General features: G+C 36.1%; 2 protein-coding genes, 1 long non-coding RNA gene and 1 pseudogene across 3 annotated transcripts; 3 read left to right on the top strand and 1 right to left on the bottom strand.

Moving 5' to 3' along the window:
* Window positions 1-2,865: 2,865 nt before the first annotated feature.
* Window positions 2,866-5,210, top strand: LOC148202279 (uncharacterized). Its single transcript, XR_015784783.1, has 3 exons — window positions 2,866-3,119; window positions 4,262-4,327; window positions 5,166-5,210. It is a non-coding gene; the product is annotated as an uncharacterized LOC148202279 (long non-coding RNA).
* Window positions 5,211-5,313: 103 nt separating this feature from the next.
* On the top strand, window positions 5,314-7,367 carry LOC148202278 (exosome complex component RRP41 homolog). Its single transcript, XM_088109578.1, has 8 exons — window positions 5,314-5,358; window positions 5,653-5,720; window positions 6,493-6,571; window positions 6,657-6,693; window positions 6,813-6,929; window positions 7,054-7,139; window positions 7,182-7,189; window positions 7,253-7,367. The coding sequence occupies exons 1-8, from the start codon at window positions 5,314-5,316 to the stop codon at window positions 7,365-7,367; spliced, it is 555 nt and encodes a 184-aa protein (XP_087965704.1).
* Window positions 7,368-10,775: 3,408 nt separating this feature from the next.
* LOC148202277 (exosome complex component RRP41 homolog) lies at window positions 10,776-16,089 on the top strand (annotated as a pseudogene).
* Window positions 16,090-17,495: 1,406 nt separating this feature from the next.
* Window positions 17,496-22,341, bottom strand: LOC148202276 (putative glucose-6-phosphate 1-epimerase). The gene is made up of 9 exons (XM_088109893.1): window positions 21,436-22,341; window positions 20,694-20,897; window positions 20,435-20,509; window positions 19,913-19,969; window positions 19,667-19,830; window positions 19,374-19,508; window positions 18,654-18,756; window positions 18,330-18,429; window positions 17,496-18,214 (listed from the first exon to the last, which is right to left on the bottom strand). Exons 2-9 carry the CDS (start codon window positions 20,802-20,804, stop codon window positions 18,006-18,008), a joined length of 954 nt encoding a protein of 317 aa, XP_087966019.1. The 5' UTR covers window positions 20,805-20,897; window positions 21,436-22,341; the 3' UTR covers window positions 17,496-18,005.
* Window positions 22,342-22,699: the final 358 nt, after the last annotated feature.

Below are 22,699 nucleotides of genomic sequence, written 5' to 3'. Positions count from 1 at the left end.
GAAGAAGGGGATGAAAATTTGAGGTTGTTCTTGGTTTCTGGGTTTTCTGGAAAACTTGCAGAAATTCTGCAGAAACGCCGTTCGTCCAATTTGATTTCAAATTGGACGTTCGTCCAAAATAGCTAACGTTGCTGAACGTTCGTCCAAGTGAAATTGGGCGTTCGTCCAAATTGTTCGGTGGTCGTGAGCGTTCGTCCTAAACTTAGTATTTTAGTGGGACGTTCTTGAACGTTCAGCCTTGGTCTCAAGACGAACGTCCATAGGTTGTAAGTATAGCGTTCGGCCTTGATTATTTTGGCATTCGGTCTTTATTGAGTAAAGTGATTTTAGAACGTTCGTACAATGGGCTTTGAGCGTTCGTTGTTAAATTGTTATGCATAGGTTTCAATCTTGAGCGTTCGTTGGTAAATTGGTAACTGTAGCGTTCGGCTTAATTCGGTAGAATCAGGCTTGAATCTTAAAACGTCCGCTGTGTTGAAATAGTGATCATAGGCGTTCGTCCTCCAAATGGTGTCTGTCCTGATGTTGAACGATAGGTATTGGTTTAAGTCAGATTTTGAACGTTCGGCCTGATATTTGGAGATAACGTTCGTCCAGTTTATTTGGTGACGTTCGGTCAAATGGTGTTCGGCCATTTACTTGTAAATGGCGTTCGTTCGTTTTGGTGAATAAGTAATTTTAGACGTTCGTTCTTATCTTGGTAGTTCAGGAAGCGAGCGTTAGATCTGGATAATAATTATTTTAAGTTAGTGATCGTTCATAACGAACGTTCGGTTTTGATGACGTTATGTTCAGATAGAATTCTCCATAAGCAGCGTTCGTCCAAGATAGTTTTGTGAGCGTTCGTCCAAGATAGTTTTGTGAGCGTTCGTCCTTGGTTTTGTTAGCGTTCGTCCTTGGTTTTGTGAGTGTTCGTCCTTGGTTTGTGAGCGTTCGGCCTGTTGATCTCATAGCGTTTGGCCAAATAGTGTTGAATCCAATATGACGTTCGGTTTTAGCGTTCGGCCTAATTGTGTTCAGGCGTTCGGTGTTAGCGTTCGGTCAGTTTTTGTTAGCGTTCGTCCAATTGGCATAGTGGCGTTCGGCTTATAACGCTCGGTGGAATAGTGTTCGTCCATCCAATGGTCTGCAAATGGTAACGGGTTCTAAGTTCCTTTGCTCTTGGATTGAATTATGTGTACCAATGTTTGGAATATATGCTGTAACGTGAAATATGTGAAAATATGTGAATGTATGAGATATGTTGGATTTGTTGTGATAATATGGTAGTATATGGTTATTCATGGCTTGGGTTAAGGTTCAAAGTAACAGTATGATTCATGGACGTAATTCCATGATCCTCAAGGAGAGGATACATGGTGGTGTTTTGGGGTTGTATAGAATGATTACATGGTAGCTCAGTTTTGGGGGTCATCCTGAATCTCCAATGGTCTTTCTTCTCATGTAGAGAGGATTGAACATGTGGTGGGAGTAGCAGGAGGTCCTAGTCTTGGATGCTTCCATATGATCCAAGGTGAGTGATAACGGATTAACCTCGTGATTGTGGCCGGGCGGGAGTGCCCAAAGTTCCATCAGGCGGTAGTGCCTAAAGTTCCACCAGGCGGTAGTGCCTAAAGTTTCACAAGGCGGTAGTGCCAGGGCGAGAGTGCCCAAGTTTCATAAAGCCACCACGAGTGCAAGACCCGCCATAGCTCGGTAATCATTCACTTGGATGGGAGCAGATGCTGTCGAGGAGAGTCCTTTGGATCAAGAGCTAGAGGTTGCTGATGTTGCAGAGTAGTCTTCCTACAAATTTCCTGATTGAACACTTGTAGTGATCAATCCTTTCAACTGTTCAAGTTTAAATTTTCGCTCATTTTATTTGGATGATTGTAATTTAACAATTAAATTACACGTCATATTCTGACTGTTCTCTATATTTGAATGTTGACGTCTTTATTATATAATATTGGTTATTATATAATTGGGATGTTACAATGATCATCGCCAAAGAAACATACCCAAACAGCACACAACACAAACAATGCAAGGGTGAGCTAGATATAAAAAGCATGTTATACAATCCAACATGATATGCAAAAGTCACTCATACATGGTAAACTAACATCACAAGACTTGTTACATTAAACCCCGACTTGTTACTTTATAGACCGACTCGTCCGGACCAGAATGATTACCGAGCTATGGCGGGTTATGCACTCGTGGTGGCCTCTACTGCTTTGCAAAGCCATTGCCAATGGGTTCCACCCTACCACCCTCACGAGGGTAGTCCGTTCCGTGCCCTGGAGCATACTGGAAGCCTCCAAGACTAGGACCTCCTGCTACTCCTCACCACATGGATCAATCCTCTCTACTTAAGAATGAAAGACCATTGGAGCGTCAGGAAAACCCCCAAGACTGAGCTACCATGAAATCATTCTGTACACCCTAAATCACCACCATGTATCCTCTCCTTGAGGATCATGGAATTACGTCCACCACCATGTATCCTCTCATGAGGATCATGGAATTACGTCCATGAATCATATTGTTACTCCCGAATCACTAGATTTCCATTTTATCATAGTAAATCCAACACACCTCATACATTCACATAAATCACCTCACAGTATATATTTTCCAAACCTTGCACGTAATTCAATTCAAGAGAAAATGAATTTAAAATCAAACATTTGCAGAATACTATTTGGACGAGCACTGTTCACCGAGCACAGTGGACGAACGTTACTGAACGAACACTACCTTCCAACCACTAGGCCGAACACTATTTGGACGTACGTTCGTTATCAATCAACAGGCCGAACGCTGTTGGACGAATGTTATCAAATCCTACACTATCAGGCCGAACGCTAAACCATCGAACACCAGTACTAAATTCAATACTTGGACGAACGCGCAACGCTTGGAACCTAAGAATACTACTCAAGGCCGAACGCTCAACATTGCTATCCGAACAGGTTTAAACAAGTGACCTATTAAACCTATTTAGTGACCTATTTAAACACCGAACAGCGGAACCCTGCCTAGACTAGGCTCGTTTGCAGTGCGCGGACCAACTTCCGTTCTCGCCGTCGCCACACAGAGCGTAACAGCCACCGTCAAATCTCGCCGTCAGTCAGGTACTTTTCCTTTTCTCTCTCTCTAGTCATCAAAGTTCAAACCCTTTCAATGTTTGCGTTGTCATGTGTAGTGCCTTGCAGTGTCACCACTCACCACCCAATCCCTATTTTCTGTTAAACTCAGTAAAAGTTGCTATGCTTTTCTAATTTAATCAATTCAACATTTACAACCAAGAAAAATGGAGTTTACGACAGCTTTGTATAAGCTTCAAACATTGAACATCTTGATAACCAATTACTCCTATACTATATCGTTCTCTCAATCAAACTTATAACCCTTCCTTGCCCTTTGTATCGATCTCACAAAAGCTCTTCTTAAAAATCCTGCACCTTGAACTTGCATACCACTCAACCATAAGATTGATCTATAGCATAACCGAGTCACTAAAATCATTGCTCTGTGTTATTAGTTTATTAAGTGGGAAGGGAACACTGTCCTTCTCATATATAATTGACCCAAATCTTTCTTCTGTAACTATTAAACTAAAAGCCTGCTCATTCTCCTTTAGAAATTTGTTGAAATTCGGGGAGTGCTAGAATAAAATAAAAATAATAACAGTATGCAGATTGAATTTGCTTCGAGAACCACCCCTTTACAATATCTTTCTGTCCGTGGTGTACTTTCCTCTTTTTCTTTGCTTGCAGTAAGATTAAGAGCAAACTTAAATGTTTAAAAGGGTAGGGACACGACCAGATTTATTTTCTTCAAATGCGTTGTTATTTTGTTGTTTGCTGATTTCTAATATTTATTTCTGCAATATTATTTACCTAGTGCCCCACTTATTGGGTAAATGTTTGTTGTTGTCTATATGATATTCATTCAAAGTTCAGATTGCTTGATTTTTTGTAACCTTGTTTTCATCCTAATCTTTACAGAGCAACTGGAGTTTGTTCGGTATGTTTTCAATTGAGCAGTGTTATTAATTCGAACTGCCCTCTCACTCATCTCACTGCATGACCCACAAACTACTTGAGCCAACACAAACTTTTAAATGGCTCAGATTCTGCAAAATCTCACCATTTTGTTTCAATAACTTTAGTAGAAAATATCATTTTTTTTGGAAGCCAAGAATATAAAGCAAAATAAAACAAAATCCAGCTGCTTATGTCTCATCTTTGTCTCCTTTTTGTCTCTGCCATAGATTGACCTGAGGATGGAATACGTCAGCCCAGAAGGACTTCGACTGGATGGTCGCAGACCCATGGAGGTACAACTATTATTTTTTTCTTGGGCTTTTTTTTTCCTCCTTTTTTCTTCACTTAATATTCATTCCAAAAAAGGTTCCTTTAGATCTTTCAAGAATACTCATGAAGCGTATGAAATGCGGAGTATTAATAAATAATAATATCCTACATGAATTCTTACATAGTCATGAATTACTGAAGCTTTATGTTAATTAGTATATATAAGATCTGCAGATAGTTCTGCATATGGGTTATACATAGATGAGCCATGCCATGGGTAATGGAAATGTGTAAGGGCACATTTTGAACTGCAAAAAAACATATAAACAGATTAGAAGCAGTCAATAACCTTAGTTCTGATAAACATTAAAACCTATCACTTAAAAGCTACAAATGTTGTAGTTTGCCAAATGATAAAAGTAAGAAAATGGAGGGTTCTAACCCTAAGGATGTCTAACCAACCTTTTTTAGTGAGATATATGAACTTGGTCCTATGACAAAATGAGCTAATTGAAAGCAGCATTTTAAGGTCTGGCCTATGGAATTCAGTCCTATTTAACAGCTGTGATTTGGACATGATTTTGGGATTCGACTATTTAAAATGAGGAGATGCACTTTAGAGGATAAGGTGAAGTTATTACTATTTATTAAAAATTTAGTATTTAAGAGTGTGATAAAATATATGTACATGTATAAGAAACTATGAAGTTATTAAAATCTCAATGACTATTACTGCAGTTTATCCTCTAAAGTGTTATTCCTTCACTGCAGAGGATCTAATCTAAATCTATGATTTTATATTTCTTTCTCTACTGATCTTTTGCCTTTAACTTTTTCTCCTCTCTTTATGGTATATTGTAGATGCGACAAATTCGTGCAGAAATTGGTGCTGTATCCAAAGCAGATGGGTAAATGAATTTTAGCTTTTTAGAAAATTAAGTTGTGATATCATTTGAAGCATTTGACCATAAAGTTTTTTTATTTTGAAAACAGTTCTGCCATGTTTTAGATGGGTAATACAAAAGTTATTGCTGCCGTCTATGGCCCTAGAGAGGTACTGTTTAATTATTTACCTTGCTAATGAAAATTTGTCTATGTAATTTAAGGATTGTTAACTATCCTTTTTCAGTGTTAGTTGGTTTAGACATTTAAAAAACTTTGATGTTGTAGTTGAGCTTTAGATGATTTGCTGTTTTTCTTTAGTAACTTCTCTGCATTTCAGGTGCAAAATAGAAGCCAAATAACCAACCATGCTCTGGTAGTTTTTTTTTTCTAAGTTATGTTGTCTGTATTTATATGAATTGTAACAAAAACTTAATTGTTGCTTATGTGCAATGTATGTCTATAGGTTCGGTGTGAGTACAACATGGCTAATTTTAGCACTGGAGATCGCATGAGGAAATCAAAGGGTGACAGGTTTTGCTCATTTACTTGCTTTTGTTTAACTTCCTATTCTTTTTGACCTTTCACTTATTTTTTATATATTCGTAGTTTTATACTTATCAAAATGGTATTGGAGCATAGACTACTAGGATGATAGTGAATGTTGCATTAGTAGAATCTATCTTAAGAGTGCCTTGTAATTTGTAAATTGGACTTTTTGATCTTTTTACTGAGGTAAGAATTTAATAGCAATGGTGGTAATGCATGTTTAGACTTTTAGAGTATAAATTTTGATTATTAATTAGTAATATATATATATATATATATATATATATATATATATATATATATATATATATATATTGCATTTGTTCATGTGATACAGTATAATTTTTTTTTAATCTTGCATTCATAATTTTCTATGTAACAACTATCTTGCTATCCACTAACGTATTGTAGTGTTTTTGGGGCTGGCTGCTCCATGCCTTTGATATAGCTGACTACAGGCTCAGCAATGGGTTATGTATCATAAAACAATGAAAAGCTTAACCCCATGCACCCTTTTACTGCCTTTTCTCATTTTTAATCTTTTTTGCAAGCTTTGACTTTTTTGAGTAATCTTTGGCCAAAACTCACTGAATAGTTTTGAATGGCTTAACCATCAATGTTTGCAGATATAAATGTTATCCTGTTTTGCTTTTCCTTCATAGTTTTAATATGGTTCTCATTGTAAGGTTCTCTTACAGAAGGATAATAGGATCACTTCTTATTTTTTACTACGTGATTTGAAGTTCTCATTCTACAGGAGATCAACTGAAATTTCCCTGGTTATTCGGCAAACCATGGAAGCATCTATATTGACACATCTATTGCCTCGATCTCAGGTTTTATTACACATTAAGAACTTATTTTGTCATGTGCTTTGCTTTCCCCTAGTCCTCCCTAATGTTTTACTTATTAAATTTGCAGATAGATATATATGTCCAAGTTCTCCAAGCAGATGGAGGTAACTAAGACTTGATAATGGGATCTTGTGATTCTCTTCTGTCATTGCCATTTTATTTTCTCTCTTTACTCATTTAATATGTACATTAATTTTGGGTGATGTTGACATGTCTTTTATAGGAACTAGATCTGCTTGTATAAATGCTGCAACTTTGGCCCTTGCCGATGCTGGGATCCCTATGCGTGATCTTGTAACATCCTGCAGTGCCGGATACCTTAACAGCACAAGTCTGCTTGGTATATATCTGTTTTTACTCTAAATTTGAACTGGCTAAATACAAGTGTGGTATGTCTGTTTTGTTTCTGTCTACTTCTGATGCACGGGCTGCCCTAATTATTAAAGGTTTCTGAATGTGTACAGATTTGAACTATGTAGAAGACAGTGCTGGAGGTCCTGATGTAACCCTAGGAATTCTGCCAAAGTTGGATAAAGTAACACTGCTTCAGGTTAATTCATGTCTTGTTATTTTCTCTGTATCTATTGTGTAGTCAACCAGGTAAATTAGTTCAACAGAAAGGAAAACTTTTTATTGCTCTCTCAGTCATTGGTACTCACGTAGTAAAGAGTCTGGTGGTGTTGAAGCTGTAATTCCTCTTCCTTCAAAAACTGTTCTTGTTATTAGAGATTTTGGAGAGAACAGTAGAGTTTTAACCCTTGATTACTCGAGGGAATAGGTGCATGTTCGGAAATCCCCAAAAGAAGCTTATCTAAGCTCGCCTCAGATTTAACAACTTAATAGTTTGCTGTACACATGAATCTTTTTTCAAATATCAGTTGTTTTTTAATCAACAGATACTTCTTACGAAGGTTCCTGATAGAGTGATTTGCTGTTGTACCCTTTGATGGAGTTATGTCATGACAAATCTTCTTTTTAGTCTGAGTTAATGTTTGATCAAGTGTAACTTAATTTTCACTAGTATCATACTTGGTAACTCTTTATTTGGAATTCCAGTTCAGCATCTTTTACTTTTTTAGTTGCAGATCTTTTGTTGATACTTTAAATTTTGACTGAAGAAATATAGTTGATATATTCTTTCCGCCACCTTATTATAGGATGAAATTCATGTATGGTCCACAAAACAGAGAGGGAGGGTAACTTCATTTGGTGGGGCTGGCATAGATTTTTTCCAATGACAGTTTATCAGTCAGTTTATTGCTCCCATTCTTAGATTGATATTATGGAGTTAAATTTGTTTCAAACACGTGTGTAACATCCCAAAATACAGTAATTACCATATTACAGAATTAATTACAATTAACAGTAAACAATGCAGTCTTTATATACAGAAAAGATGTTCCAGAGCCGAACGGCTTCAGTACAAAAGAAACACGCATAAACGCATACAAATGAAGCCTAGAACGAACAGCTAACTAAAAATAACGTACGCGCCAAAACAGAATCAGAGGTAATTAGGACGAACGGCTTTACAAAATATTTAACCGAACGTCCAACTAAGCTAATATTCACATTCCTAATCTAACGAGCGCTCTAAGGCTCGGCCTTTACTTCCACTTCAACCAGATTTGCATCTTCCAAATTTCCTTCTTCCTAGCATTTCTTCAAGAGATGCACCACCATCTGCTCACATCCACACGGATGATCATTGCAAGACAAGACGAACGTACATAGACAGGAGACAACACAATGGAAAATGCAAGGGTAAGCTTATATTATTTAATTCATACAATTAACACATACATTTAACACATCAATTCACACATACATCAGGTAACTTAATATAGAATAACATAGAGATATGTATATATATATGACAGACCGTCCGGACTGTATGAACCATGTAGTTACAAGCGTCCTTGCACCCGAGTGGTGTAGTAGCCGGGATATACCTAATCAGCTGCCACTCGAGGTTAATCCTTCGCCCATGCTAAGTGATGAACTAAGGACCTCCTGCCATTCCCACACATGACTACCCCCTTCTACGTGAAGATGAGTATCACGGAATATCAGGATGGACAGCGAGTCTTAACTTATCCATGTTCATACTTTACCAAATTTAATATTTAACTCATCTGAGACGTTCCTCCTTGGAACGCTCGTTCAAATTCCACAATCGTATAACCATTTAATATAGTGTTCGAACGTCTTAACATTTTCATATTTTTAACATTTTCATTCTATGTTCCACTCTCTGAAAAAGACGAACGTTCAACTTTCTGAAGGAAGAGGACGAACGTTAAAAGCCAGATTTAAAAGAAACTCCTTTAAAACCATAAAGACTTCAGAATAATAAAGCCAACTCCAGAATATTTTTAAATACCAATAGATCAAATTAACTCAACTTGGATGAAGAGACATCCAGGAGAATACTTAACTATATAGGGAACCTTTTATTTGAAAGGGATTGGCTGTCAGTCAATAACCGAACGCGCCAACATCCATTTACTAAGTATTTGGACGAACGCTATTTACATTTGTTAAGGAATCAAAGATAAGGACGAGCGTTCAATCTAAGACCGAACACTTCATTAAAGCGAACGCTAGGTAAATGACCGAGCACCAAGTATGACGAATGCTTGGTGTATAAATCGAGCGCTATTTAGGACGAACGCTTCGGTATAAGACCGAGCGCTATTTAGGACCAACGCTCAATATAAGACCGAGCGCTACGTATTTAAAATTTTAACACATTTATGTACGACTGAGCTGAACCGAACGCTCAGACACATAGGGACGCTCGTTCTCGAGCAGAGTTCTTTCCAAATGAAAGAATTCCATTCTAAGTTATTTTAAGGAAAACCGAACGGTCTAAGACCGTACGGTGACGAGCGTCATTTATCATAGGGAATGATTTAAGTTTCAGGTTTTTCAACCCTAACAGATTTCCAGATTTCAACATTTCAATTCATACTGTATACTTCATATCATTTTCAAATTTATAAACTTTATAACTTCCATTTCCAAATTAATTCACCTTAAACATCATCATACAGATCTCATCATTTTAATCATTCCAACTATACAATAGTCATACTCCGTTCATACATATCCAAATTAACATGCATTTCAAACCACCAAAAACATATATAATTCATACAAGCAGTGCTCGTTCATGACAGATCAATCANTAGAAGCAGTCAATAACCTTAGTTCTGATAAACATTAAAACCTATCACTTAAAAGCTACAAATGTTGTAGTTTGCCAAATGATAAAAGTAAGAAAATGGAGGGTTCTAACCCTAAGGATGTCTAACCAACCTTTTTTAGTGAGATATATGAACTTGGTCCTATGACAAAATGAGCTAATTGAAAGCAGCATTTTAAGGTCTGGCCTATGGAATTCAGTCCTATTTAACAGCTGTGATTTGGACATGATTTTGGGATTCGACTATTTAAAATGAGGAGATGCACTTTAGAGGATAAGGTGAAGTTATTACTATTTATTAAAAATTTAGTATTTAAGAGTGTGATAAAATATATGTACATGTATAAGAAACTATGAAGTTATTAAAATCTCAATGACTATTACTGCAGTTTATCCTCTAAAGTGTTATTCCTTCACTGCAGAGGATCTAATCTAAATCTATGATTTTATATTTCTTTCTCTACTGATCTTTTGCCTTTAACTTTTTCTCCTCTCTTTATGGTATATTGTAGATGCGACAAATTCGTGCAGAAATTGGTGCTGTATCCAAAGCAGATGGGTAAATGAATTTTAGCTTTTTAGAAAATTAAGTTGTGATATCATTTGAAGCATTTGACCATAAAGTTTTTTTATTTTGAAAACAGTTCTGCCATGTTTTAGATGGGTAATACAAAAGTTATTGCTGCCGTCTATGGCCCTAGAGAGGTACTGTTTAATTATTTACCTTGCTAATGAAAATTTGTCTATGTAATTTAAGGATTGTTAACTATCCTTTTTCAGTGTTAGTTGGTTTAGACATTTAAAAAACTTTGATGTTGTAGTTGAGCTTTAGATGATTTGCTGTTTTTCTTTAGTAACTTCTCTGCATTTCAGGTGCAAAATAGAAGCCAAATAACCAACCATGCTCTGGTAGTTTTTTTTTTCTAAGTTATGTTGTCTGTATTTATATGAATTGTAACAAAAACTTAATTGTTGCTTATGTGCAATGTATGTCTATAGGTTCGGTGTGAGTACAGCATGGCTAATTTTAGCACTGGAGATCGCATGAGGAAATCAAAGGGTGACAGGTTTTGCTCATTTACTTGCTTTTGTTTAACTTCCTATTCTTTTTGACCTTTCACTTATTTTTTATATATTCGTAGTTTTATACTTATCAAAATGGTATTGGAGCATAGACTACTAGGATGATAGTGAATGTTGCATTAGTAGAATCTATCTTAAGAGTGCCTTGTAATTTGTAAATTGGACTTTTTGATCTTTTTACTGAGGTAAGAATTTAATAGCAATGGTGGTAATGCATGTTTAGACTTTTAGAGTATAAATTTTGATTATTAATTAGTAATATATATATATATATATATATATATATATATATATATATATATTGCATTTGTTCATGTGATACAGTATAATTTTTTTTTAATCTTGCATTCATAATTTTCTATGTAACAACTATCTTGCTATCCACTAACGTATTGTAGTGTTTTTGGGGCTGGCTGCTCCATGCCTTTGATATAGCTGACTACAGGCTCAGCAATGGGTTATGTATCATAAAACAATGAAAAGCTTAACCCCATGCACCCTTTTACTGCCTTTTCTCATTTTTAATCTTTTTTGCAAGCTTTGACTTTTTTGAGTAATCTTTGGCCAAAACTCACTGAATAGTTTTGAATGGCTTAACCATCAATGTTTGCAGATATAAATGTTATCCTGTTTTGCTTTTCCTTCATAGTTTTAATATGGTTCTCATTGTAAGGTTCTCTTACAGAAGGATAATAGGATCACTTCTTATTTTTTACTACGTGATTTGAAGTTCTCATTCTACAGGAGATCAACTGAAATTTCCCTGGTTATTCGGCAAACCATGGAAGCATCTATATTGACACATCTATTGCCTCGATCTCAGGTTTTATTACACATTAAGAACTTATTTTGTCATGTGCTTTGCTTTCCCCTAGTCCTCCCTAATGTTTTACTTATTAAATTTGCAGATAGATATATATGTCCAAGTTCTCCAAGCAGATGGAGGTAACTAAGACTTGATAATGGGATCTTGTGATTCTCTTCTGTCATTGCCATTTTATTTTCTCTCTTTACTCATTTAATATGTACATTAATTTTGGGTGATGTTGACATGTCTTTTATAGGAACTAGATCTGCTTGTATAAATGCTGCAACTTTGGCCCTTGCCGATGCTGGGATCCCTATGCGTGATCTTGTAACATCCTGCAGTGCCGGATACCTTAACAGCACAAGTCTGCTTGGTATATATCTGTTTTTACTCTAAATTTGAACTGGCTAAATACAAGTGTGGTATGTCTGTTTTATTTCTGTCTACTTCTGATGCACGGGCTGCCCTAATTATTAAAGGTTTCTGAATGTGTACAGATTTGAACTATGTAGAAGACAGTGCTGGAGGTCCTGATGTAACCCTAGGAATTCTGCCAAAGTTGGATAAAGTAACACTGCTTCAGGTTAATTCATGTCTTGTTATTTTCTCTGTATCTATTGTGTAGTCAACCAGGTAAATTAGTTCAACAGAAAGGAAAACTTTTTATTGCTCTCTCAGTCATTGGTACTCACGTAGTAAAGAGTCTGGTGGTGTTGAAGCTGTAATTCCTCTTCCTTCAAAAATGTTCTTGTTATTAGAGATTTTGGAGAGAACAGTAGAGTTTTAACCCTTGATTACTCGAGGGAATAGGTGCATGTTCGGAAATCCCCAAAAGAAGCTTATCTAAGCTCGCCTCAGATTTAACAACTTAATAGTTTGCTGTACACATGAATCTTTTTTCAAATATCAGTTGTTTTTTAATCAACAGATACTTCTTACGAAGGTTCCTGATAGAGTGATTTGCTGTTGTACCCTTTGATGGAGTTATGTCATGACAAATCTTCTTTTTAGTCTGAGTTAATGTTTGATCAAGTGTAACTTAATTTTCACTAGTATCATACTTGGTAACTCTTTATTTGGAATTCCAGTTCAGCATCTTTTACTTTTTTAGTTGCAGATCTTTTGTTGATACTTTAAATTTTGACTGAAGAAATATAGTTGATATATTCTTTCCGCCACCTTATTATAGGATGAAATTCATGTATGGTCCACAAAACAGAGAGGGAGGGTAACTTCATTTGGTGGGGCTGGCATAGATTTTTTCCAATGACAGTTTATCAGTCAGTTTATTGCTCCCATTCTTAGATTGATATTATGGAGTTAAATTTGTTTCGAACACGTGTGTAACATCCCAAAATACAGTAATTACCATATTACAGAATTAATTACAATTAACAGTAAACAATGCAGTCTTTATATACAGAAAAGATGTTCCAGAGCCGAACGGCTTCAGTACAAAAGAAACGCATAAACGCATACAAATGAAGCCTAGAACGAACAGCTAACTAAAAATAACGTACGCGCCAAAACAGAATCAGAGGTAATTAGGACGAACGACTTTACAAAATATTTAACCGAACGTCCAACTAAGCTAATATTCACATTCCTAATCTAACGAGCGCTCTAAGGCTCGGCCTTTACTTCCACTTCAACCAGATTTGCATCTTCCAAATTTCCTTCTTCCAGCATTTCTTCAAGAGATGCACCACCATCTGCTCACATCCACACGGATGATCATTGCAAGACAAGACGAACGTACATAGACAGGAGACAACACAATGGAAAATGCAAGGGTAAGCTTATATTATTTAATTCATACAATTAACACATACATTTAACACATCAATTCACACATACATCAGGTAACTTAATATAGAATAACATAGAGATATGTATATATATATGACAGACCGTCCGGACTGTATGAACCATGTAGTTACAAGCGTCCTTGCACCCGAGTGGTGTAGTAGCCGGGATATACCTAATCAGCTGCCACTCGAGGTTAATCCTTCGCCCATGCTAAGTGATGAACTAAGGACCTCCTGCCATTCCCACACATGACTACCCCCTTCTACGTGAAGATGAGTATCACGGAATATCAGGATGGACAGCGAGTCTTAACTTATCCATGTTCATACTTTACCAAATTTAATATTTAACTCATCTGAGACGTTCCTCCTTGGAACGCTCGTTCAAATTCCACAATCGTATAACCATTTAATATAGTGTTCGAACGTCTTAACATTTCATATTTTTAACATTTTCATTCTATGTTCCACTCTCTGAAAAAGACGAACGTTCAACTTTCTGAAGGAAGAGGACGAACGTTAAAAGCCAGATTTAAAAGAAACTCCTTTAAAACCATAAAGACTTCAGAATAATAAAGCCAACTCCAGAATATTTTTAAATACCAATAGATCAAATTAACTCAACTTGGATGAAGAGACATCCAGGAGAATACTTAACTATATAGGGAACCTTTTATTTGAAAGGGATTGGCTGCAGTCAATAACCGAACGCGCCAACATCCATTTACTAAGTATTTGGACGAACGCTATTTACATTCGTTAAGGAATCAAAGATAAGGACGAGCGTTCAATCTAAGACCGAACACTTCATTAAAGCGAACGCTAGGTAAATGACCGAGCACCAAGTATGACGAACGCTTGGTGTATAAACGAGCGCTATTTAGGACGAACGCTTCGGTATAAGACCGAGCGCTATTTAGGACGAACGCTCAATATAAGACCGAGCGCTACGTATTTAAAATTTTAACACATTTATGTACGACTGAGCTGAACCGAACGCTCAGACACATAGGGACGCTCGTTCTCGAGCAGAGTTCTTTCCAAATGAAAGAATTCCATTCTAAGTTATTTTAAGGAAAACCGAACGGTCTAAGACCGTACGGTGACGAGCGTCATTTATCATAGGGAATGATTTAAGTTTCAGGTTTTTCAACCCTAACAGATTTCCAGATTTCAACATTTCAATTCATACTGTATACTTCATATCATTTTCAAATTTATAAACTTTATAACTTCCATTTCCAAATTAATTCACCTTAAACATCATCATACAGATCTCATCATTTTAATCATTCCAACTATACAATAGTCATACTCCGTTCATACATATCCAAATTAACATGCATTTCAAACCACCAAAAACATATATAATTCATACAAGCAGTGCTCGTTCATGACAGATCAATCAGCATACGTTTTATACATCCAAATCATATCATACAACATGCAAGTATAAATTAAACATATAAGCTTCCCTTACCTGGATAGCAGTGTTCGCCCTAATGCAAGTTTATGGTGCTTCCTCTAACAGCGTTCTACTCCAAGGTTCACTCACTAAATTCCACTTAAGTTTCTTCCACTAAATCTAGCCAAAGGAATGTAGAAACGAATATCCAGAAACGATACCTAAGTTGGGAGACTTACCGTTTTCAGAACTGAGATTGGTTCGGTCCAAAATGAAGCTCACAGCGTAAGGATCGTTCCTACGGTTCTGAATGTTAAACGGAGAAGAGATGAATGAGTAACAGTAGAGAGAAGTTTTAAGGTTTCTAGAGAGAGGTTGGAGAAGATGAAAAGTTAAGTTCAGAGGTAGAAGATGAGTGGTGCAGGGGAGAGAAAGAGTTTTCGAAAATCTAGTTTTGTTTAACTCACGTTCGTTTGAACGAACGTCTCCCAAGCTGACACCTGCACACCAAACTCTGAATTGGAAGCTTCCAACGTGACAAGTGGCGTGTGTGCATGCACAGTTTGGTGCGTTTTTAATGTTTCAGAGGAATGATGTGGCTCGGCTTTCCGTGCACAGCAGAGAGATGAAAAATTCAGAGTTGGGAGTGGGTTTTTAATTACCCGTAGCAGTGACGTGGAGTGCGTATTAATGGTGATGTGACAGAGAATTTGCAGAGAAATTTCTAGGGTCTTATAACGTGCCACTATGTAAAGGCTGGTTGAGATTGTGAACCTTCAAAGTTTTAATCAGAAATTTACTACTATCATTATTATGAAAAGCATGCAATGCTTTTCTTTTCTCATCCAGCTTATTTCATTCGTTCACTCCCTGCCATATTCCGTAGTTTAGAATGGAAAAGCTCCTAGTTTAATTTTATTTGCACTAATTTCTGTTGTTACTGTCTATAGATGGATTCTAAACTACCAATTGACATTTTGGAAAATGTTATGCAACTAGCAATCGAAGGCTGCAAAGCAATAGCAAACTACATTCGAGAAGTAAGAACCTGCTGACACTTTTGTGATTATACTAAGAGGAGTCCAAACAAGTTTTACATTAATTTCACTGCTTAAATCCTGTTTCTTTGTTGGCTGGCAGATTTTGCTGGAGAACACAAAGCAACTGGAATATCGACGAGGTGTATAGTTTTTATAGCAGAAATGATGCTATGATTATTATTACCTGTGGTCACGGTTTTCCAGATTTGTAGGTCCGTTCTTTCAGCATTTGTGCTTTTTTTTGGTTATGGAGGAGAATTCTCTTGTATTTACGTGGAACAATTTTGTTTTTAGCATACGGTGCTGAATAAAACGGAAATTGTTGTAGAATTCGTTTCTCATTTCTGTCACCTTATCACTATGAATAAAAGGTAGCAAAATTATGATTTATTTTGGGACCACTTTCTGAATTTCCACAATCCCCCAAAATAAGACGTGTAGAATGGAACTAATGATCTGACACTTCAACGAATGAAGAATTAATGATTGAAGTTAGAATCAAAATAATCAGTGGGTTGGTTGAGTGTGTGTACATGTGATTGCATCCTCAGAAAAAGCAATGACATCAGTATTGACAATTTAATTGCTAACTAATTTCAATGGTTAGTTTCCTAAATTTCCTTTTTGGGTACGATACAGTTTGATAAAGACAGCTTTGGTGTTAAATGTTTGTATTGCAGTTAAAGTCTTGATATAGCGAGTTAAACTGATTAATTATGTAAATATAAAAAGTAAATAATTTATAGTAATTTCTAAATCCTGGTAAATATAAAGTAGTTTAATTAAGTTAACATTTTTTTATTTCTTTTAAATACGTATGCTAGAGCGGAATACTGAAGTTTTTTGGTAGAGTTGAATACAGTAAGTTTGAAACATCACTATATAGATTTAGAAGAAAAAAAAGTATTTGAAGTAATAATATTGTATGGAAAAATGTTAATTTTTCTGGGAAAAAAATTTCACAGAAAAAGTTAACCTGAAAGTTAATGATCAAGAAATTTTAGGATTATTTCTATGGTAAAGGAAAGTATTTTGGTGGTTGAGTTTGTTTTCAACTAATACCAGACTTCATTAAAAAATATATTATAATACTAACTATTTATAAAAATAAGTTTGAAGTTATGAGAATTATGACTGGAGAGTGATATAACGAGAATATAATTGAACACAAAAATTTTACCTCTTAAAAGAAACCACTGGTAAATGATGAAAAAATTAAGATAATTATAAGTGCAGATGAACATATGAAGCTCAGTTGGAAAAAAGTAAATACCGATTCATAGTTTGAATAACCAACCGCAATGTCTCGAATCTCAGCAACTTCAACCTTTTAATGCACAGCCCATCGGTCCCATTTGTACAAAGCAGGAGAAGTGCTATTGCTTTTTGACGCACCACTTTTGACCCACTTTATTGAATACAGACATGAATTCAATTACATCACAGTCAACATCAGAATTCTTGACAATGTCATTCAATTGTAAACATCATTTATAATAAAAATATTGACTTCTAGATTACTTTAAAAGCCATTTATAGCATAATTCAGCCAACTAACCATGAAATAAAAACAGTGATAGTATACAAAATTTATGTGAAGGTTATTGAATTATGCACGTATCACTGTAAAATGGAAAATGCCAAAAAAAGATGCATGATCACATTGTCCACTAATCACTCGTTTTATCTCTGTCATGAGAGGCAGATCATAGCCGTAACCATCCAACATAAGCAAATTGGAACACCAAAGCTAAATTATCCATGCCGTGGAACATATCATCAAATCCATGGAGAGAATAAACTCGGCACCAACTCAACAAATCTAATGCTTAAAGAAGGAGCATCCATAGCAGAACAGAAGGAACCAACTGACTAATGACCTGGTAACACTTGAAAGCCATTCTCACAAAAAACATAGGCCTCTATAAAGCACTATTTCTAGCCTAAGATCATAACAACATAAAACCTGACACTCCTACTGAACAGCACTATTTCTAAAACTAGATGCTGCTACATTGCTGGATGTAGTAGCAGCATTAACTCAGACCCATTTTGTACAATTCCTCAAAGACCACTTCTGTCAAGACCAAGACGGTCACTGCAAAAACTTGATGGCACAACTGATAGCTGCAGCCGACCGGTCCATTCCTCTCCCGGCTTCAAGCTCACCGGTTTCTCTATCACCGCCCCGTCAACACAAAGCATCTGTTTGTACTCTTCATCACCAAAATCTACCATGGATTTTGATTTCTTTTCCCATGGATTCCACACAGCTGAACACACCATAAAAGTTAAGATGAAAAGGACTGATTTTATATTTTCTACAACTCGAAACCTTATCTACGTTTGTATTTTGTTTGTGGAAAAAATTTGCTACTTAGAGCTTACCAACATCAGGGAGACCTTCCTTCCTTATAACAAATGTTCGCTTCTTCTCATGATCTAGCACTGCAATTATGTTTGGAGAGCTAAGATAAACTCGATCCGCCTGCCATGAAGGAAGTATGGATATTAAAAACATCTTCATTAGCCTTCATTGTGTCAAAACCAAAAGACTTTAGTAGTGGATACTGTGTGTGATTGACAAAACTGCAGCATAGGCTAGGAATATAGTGCTCTATTTATCTCAACCTGAAGTAATAGCTTAAATTGCAGCATGGAACTATAAATGTCTACATTTTGTTAACATCAATATAACCTAGAAGGGTTTACCTCAGATTCAAATGTTATTGCATCTCCTTGTTCAGTAAATCGTTTTTTTTTGAAAAGGTTGTCTAGGTAGTCCAGTGTCTCCAGACCTTCAATCCTTATCTCACTATAAAAATTGTTAATGTGACGTTAATAATGATTGTCAATCTTAAAATAAAATTTCCTGTTCTAAAACAATCAAAAGAGAGGTAGTTCAAGTAAAAATATGTAAACAAGAATCTATATAGGTAACAAGCATTGCAAACAGTAGTTTGCTTCAAATGCTTACAAATTCTATAGGCTGTGTAAGAACTTTGTACTTTCATTACGACTGATCACTTGTTTACATATTTCCCGATAACTGACATGAATAAAACTCATAATTCCAGTATTCGGAGAAGAATCCACCTAATATATAGAGTATCCATGCTAGTTTCAAATGATTAGAGTGTAAGTTGTTATTAGTTTCTAAAGAAGAGAAACAGTCCTCTAAGATCTGCTTGAATGTTAAAATCCCACAATTTAAAGCATTCAGCAAATGCAGAAACTACACGTTTCAGAACAAAAACCAAATATATTTGTCTACTATAAATATTGAACAAGGAAGTACCATTAGTGCTAATAAAACTCCGATCAAGTGTTCAGCAATCAATTTACTATGGAAAAGAAAAATGATGGTTGGACATCATCCCACACACTCAGAAAAGGGAATGCAGACCAAGTACAACAAAGAATTATCCATACCTAATGTCAGAAACCAATAAGTATGTGTGATCCGCGAATGAGAAACTAAATGGCTTGCCATTTATATTCCTGACTCTAGATATCAAAGTCAGGTCCCCATCTGCTGCAAGAGACACCCGAAGACGGAATTCAATACTGGTACAATTATTAAACAATCGTTAGATTACTACTGCTTGAAATTTACTGCCAAACACAGGAAAAAGTAATATCGAGTGCATATATGCCAGATTCAAATTATCAAACACATGGAGAGTGGATATCCCTGTTATACTGTCACATCATGCTATTCATACCTGTGTGGCCAGCACTTCATATCTTCTTCAGATGATTTTAGCACCAGGTCAATGAAGGATTTCCCACTGGAGTCATTCCCAGGAAGAGGAGGAGGGTTTTCATCAATTGCCCACATTCTATTTCTTGCAAAACCATGCTGCTCCAGCGATCCACAGTTTCCAAACTGTGAAACAAATTCAGCTCAAGATATGTAAGTATGCATGTTACAAGTTATATAAAATGAACGTAAAAAGGAATAAGCTTGCCTGTGGAAAACACATGGGAATTCCTCCTCGAATTGCTTTTGGAGCCTTGAAAATTGCCTACAGATAATGGAAAAGGAAACAAAACAGTTAGTTATTACTACTTGCCTCTTTAAAAAGTATAATTGATTAAAGTTCTGTGTTCCTACAAAAGCATCAGTTAAGAAGTTGGTTTTGCCGTCAAAGTTTTTCATTATACCAGTATTCAACCCCAGTGGTTCCAAACGACAAAAGCACTACAATGCACCATTCTTCCCTGTTTTTCTCTTGCATCGATGTGATTGATGGACAGCATAGAATACTATGATTCATCAAAATCCAAACTCTTCTTAAATTTATTGATTATTTGGGCAAATGCCCTTCACATGCCAGTTGCAATATAATGCAGATTATCCCAAAATGAAAATTTTCAGAAAGCAAGATTATGAAATATTGACATGTTTTCCTTATCAGCGCTGACAACTAACAAAATTCATATAATTTAAAATGTACAAATTGATTTTCAATCAAAATTGAAAGACATACCTTGCTGCTTGTGAATAGAAGTTCTTCCCCGTGCTCATTCCGCCATGAAGTGACCTGCGCCCCATGTAAGCTTACCTAATTTCGAGAAAAAACAGTTAATCTAAGTAATCGTAGTAATTAAATTACTCAAACTACAAATATCTTGACAGACCAAGTTATCCACATCAAGAATTCGCATTGGATGTCATAGTAAATTTTAAAATCATAACTTTACCAAATGTTAAAATCGACACCAGTTTTGCAATGAACAATTTCTCACCCGTGCCGAAGAACCCCTTGGGGTCCGAAGCAGAACTTGATCAATTCCATTCCAGTCCTTTGTAATTTCAGTTGCTGCTCTATAGTCCCATACGGCTGCAGAATGCCCCATTCAAATTAATGCAGATCCTAAATTTCTTCAGCAAAATCCTATTAAGCTTCTCAAATTCGGAACATGCAAATGCCAGGGGTCTCCACCTCACACCTATACCGTAACAAACACGTGAATTAGCCTCCTCGTCAGTTAAATCCAAAATCCCAACACCCAATTTCACTCAAAATTTCTTCTCACTGGTATGATTCAGATCTACGGAACAATACACCTATTTAAACAAGAATCTGGAATGTGTGATAGAATTCCACGAAAACTCCAGAAAGCCAAGAGCAGAAACATTACACTGAACATTTAGCAATTGAATACCAATCTACCTGGTACACATCCAAACATGTCCTTAAAACTTGTCAGATTCACAGCAGAAAAAGACAATTAAACATTGAAAAAACATAATAACTATCAGTAAATAAATAAATCACGCACGCATACATACATATACATACACACACATACATATATTACAGCTGTAATAAAATTAAAATTTTCTTTAATATAAGCATAATACAATAACCATAATTTCTTCAGGAAAATTCAAATTAAGGAAGAAAAACCAAACACTAATAAATCTCAAGAGAATACTGAATAATAAATCTCCCATTAACCAAACACTGGTAATAAGTTTACTTACTTCAACAATCCGGAATCAGGAATTCTAAGTCTAAACCGACACCAGGTCTTGGATGCAGAGAGAAGCAGCAGTAGGAGCCAGAATAATGCATGACCTCTGTGAAATGAGTTAAGAAAATTCACACATCCAATGACACGAGGCAGCACATGCTCATCAAGTACATAGATACATACATGACGAAGAAGAAGCGTTCAAAAAGTTGAAAGGTACCCTTTTCTTAGAAGTATGCATTCAAGACCATACTTGCAATTGAATCAAGAAAGTTCAGAACTTTCAACAACCCCAAGATTTGAAAAACCAAAAAAACTACAGCAAATGGTAGGTGGCAATGTTGTGTGAAGGCGAGATAAAACTTTTACAGAAGCTTAAGATAAGGAGCAAAAACCGGTCTTGTAAATTCTGTGTCTGTTGGCTGCTGAAGAGATCTAGTTCTTGGACGTGGAGATACGAAAAGTAAATGTACACATGTACAAACCGTTAAAAAATTTAAACATTTTTTAATGACAATTAAACTACATTAATTTTGTGTACAAGATTTAAAACCAGAATAAAATATACACCATTCCAGTACAGGGTTGAAAGCTACTTTTTCTTTGGACTGTGGTGGACAGAATCAAGAGTCACATACACAACACACAGCACAACACAATCGAAGGTGATGGATGAATCCATCTCAAGATGTAAACCAATAGAAAAAACAAAAAAAAAACACTTTTGTCTTAAACACAGAACACACAACACAGAGGTATCACATCACTTCAGCATACTATTATAAGGGCATGCGTAGATGTTCGGTATTTCTTCCAATGAGGTGTGCAAAATGGATTTGTCACCGCAATCCCGGGCTTATCTTTCAATTTCTCTTTCTTTTTTCTTTTAGCACGGAAACACTGACCATTTTCTTTCTTTTTAGGTTTAATACCTCTTTTGGTCCCTAGAAAGGGGGCCAATGTTCAATGTGGTCCCACCTTTTTTCAGAAGTTCAATGTGATCCCATCTTTTGTAAAAAGTGTGCAATCAAGTCCTTTTTGGAAACGGCGTTAAGTTTTTAACGGAGCAGCTGACAGGGTGGACTGAAGTTAGCTACGTGGCTTTGTGTGGGTAATACGTGGCAGTGAGAGGGTGATACGTAGTTTGAGTTGCAGAGAAATTAGTAATTTGGGATTTCTTCTGAAGGGTGTTCGTCAACTGCGCACTGGAAACCTCGGTCACCATGGTCGTCCACACCGAGGCCTATAATCTCGACTCCGACGCTTCCCGCGAC

This window comes from Vigna umbellata, chromosome 3, assembly GCF_029865625.1.
Source record: "Vigna umbellata cultivar VRB3 chromosome 3, Vumbellata_1.0, whole genome shotgun sequence".
Classification (NCBI taxonomy): Eukaryota; Viridiplantae; Streptophyta; class Magnoliopsida; order Fabales; family Fabaceae; genus Vigna; species Vigna umbellata.
This window is presented reverse-complemented; position numbering and strand designations above follow the sequence as displayed.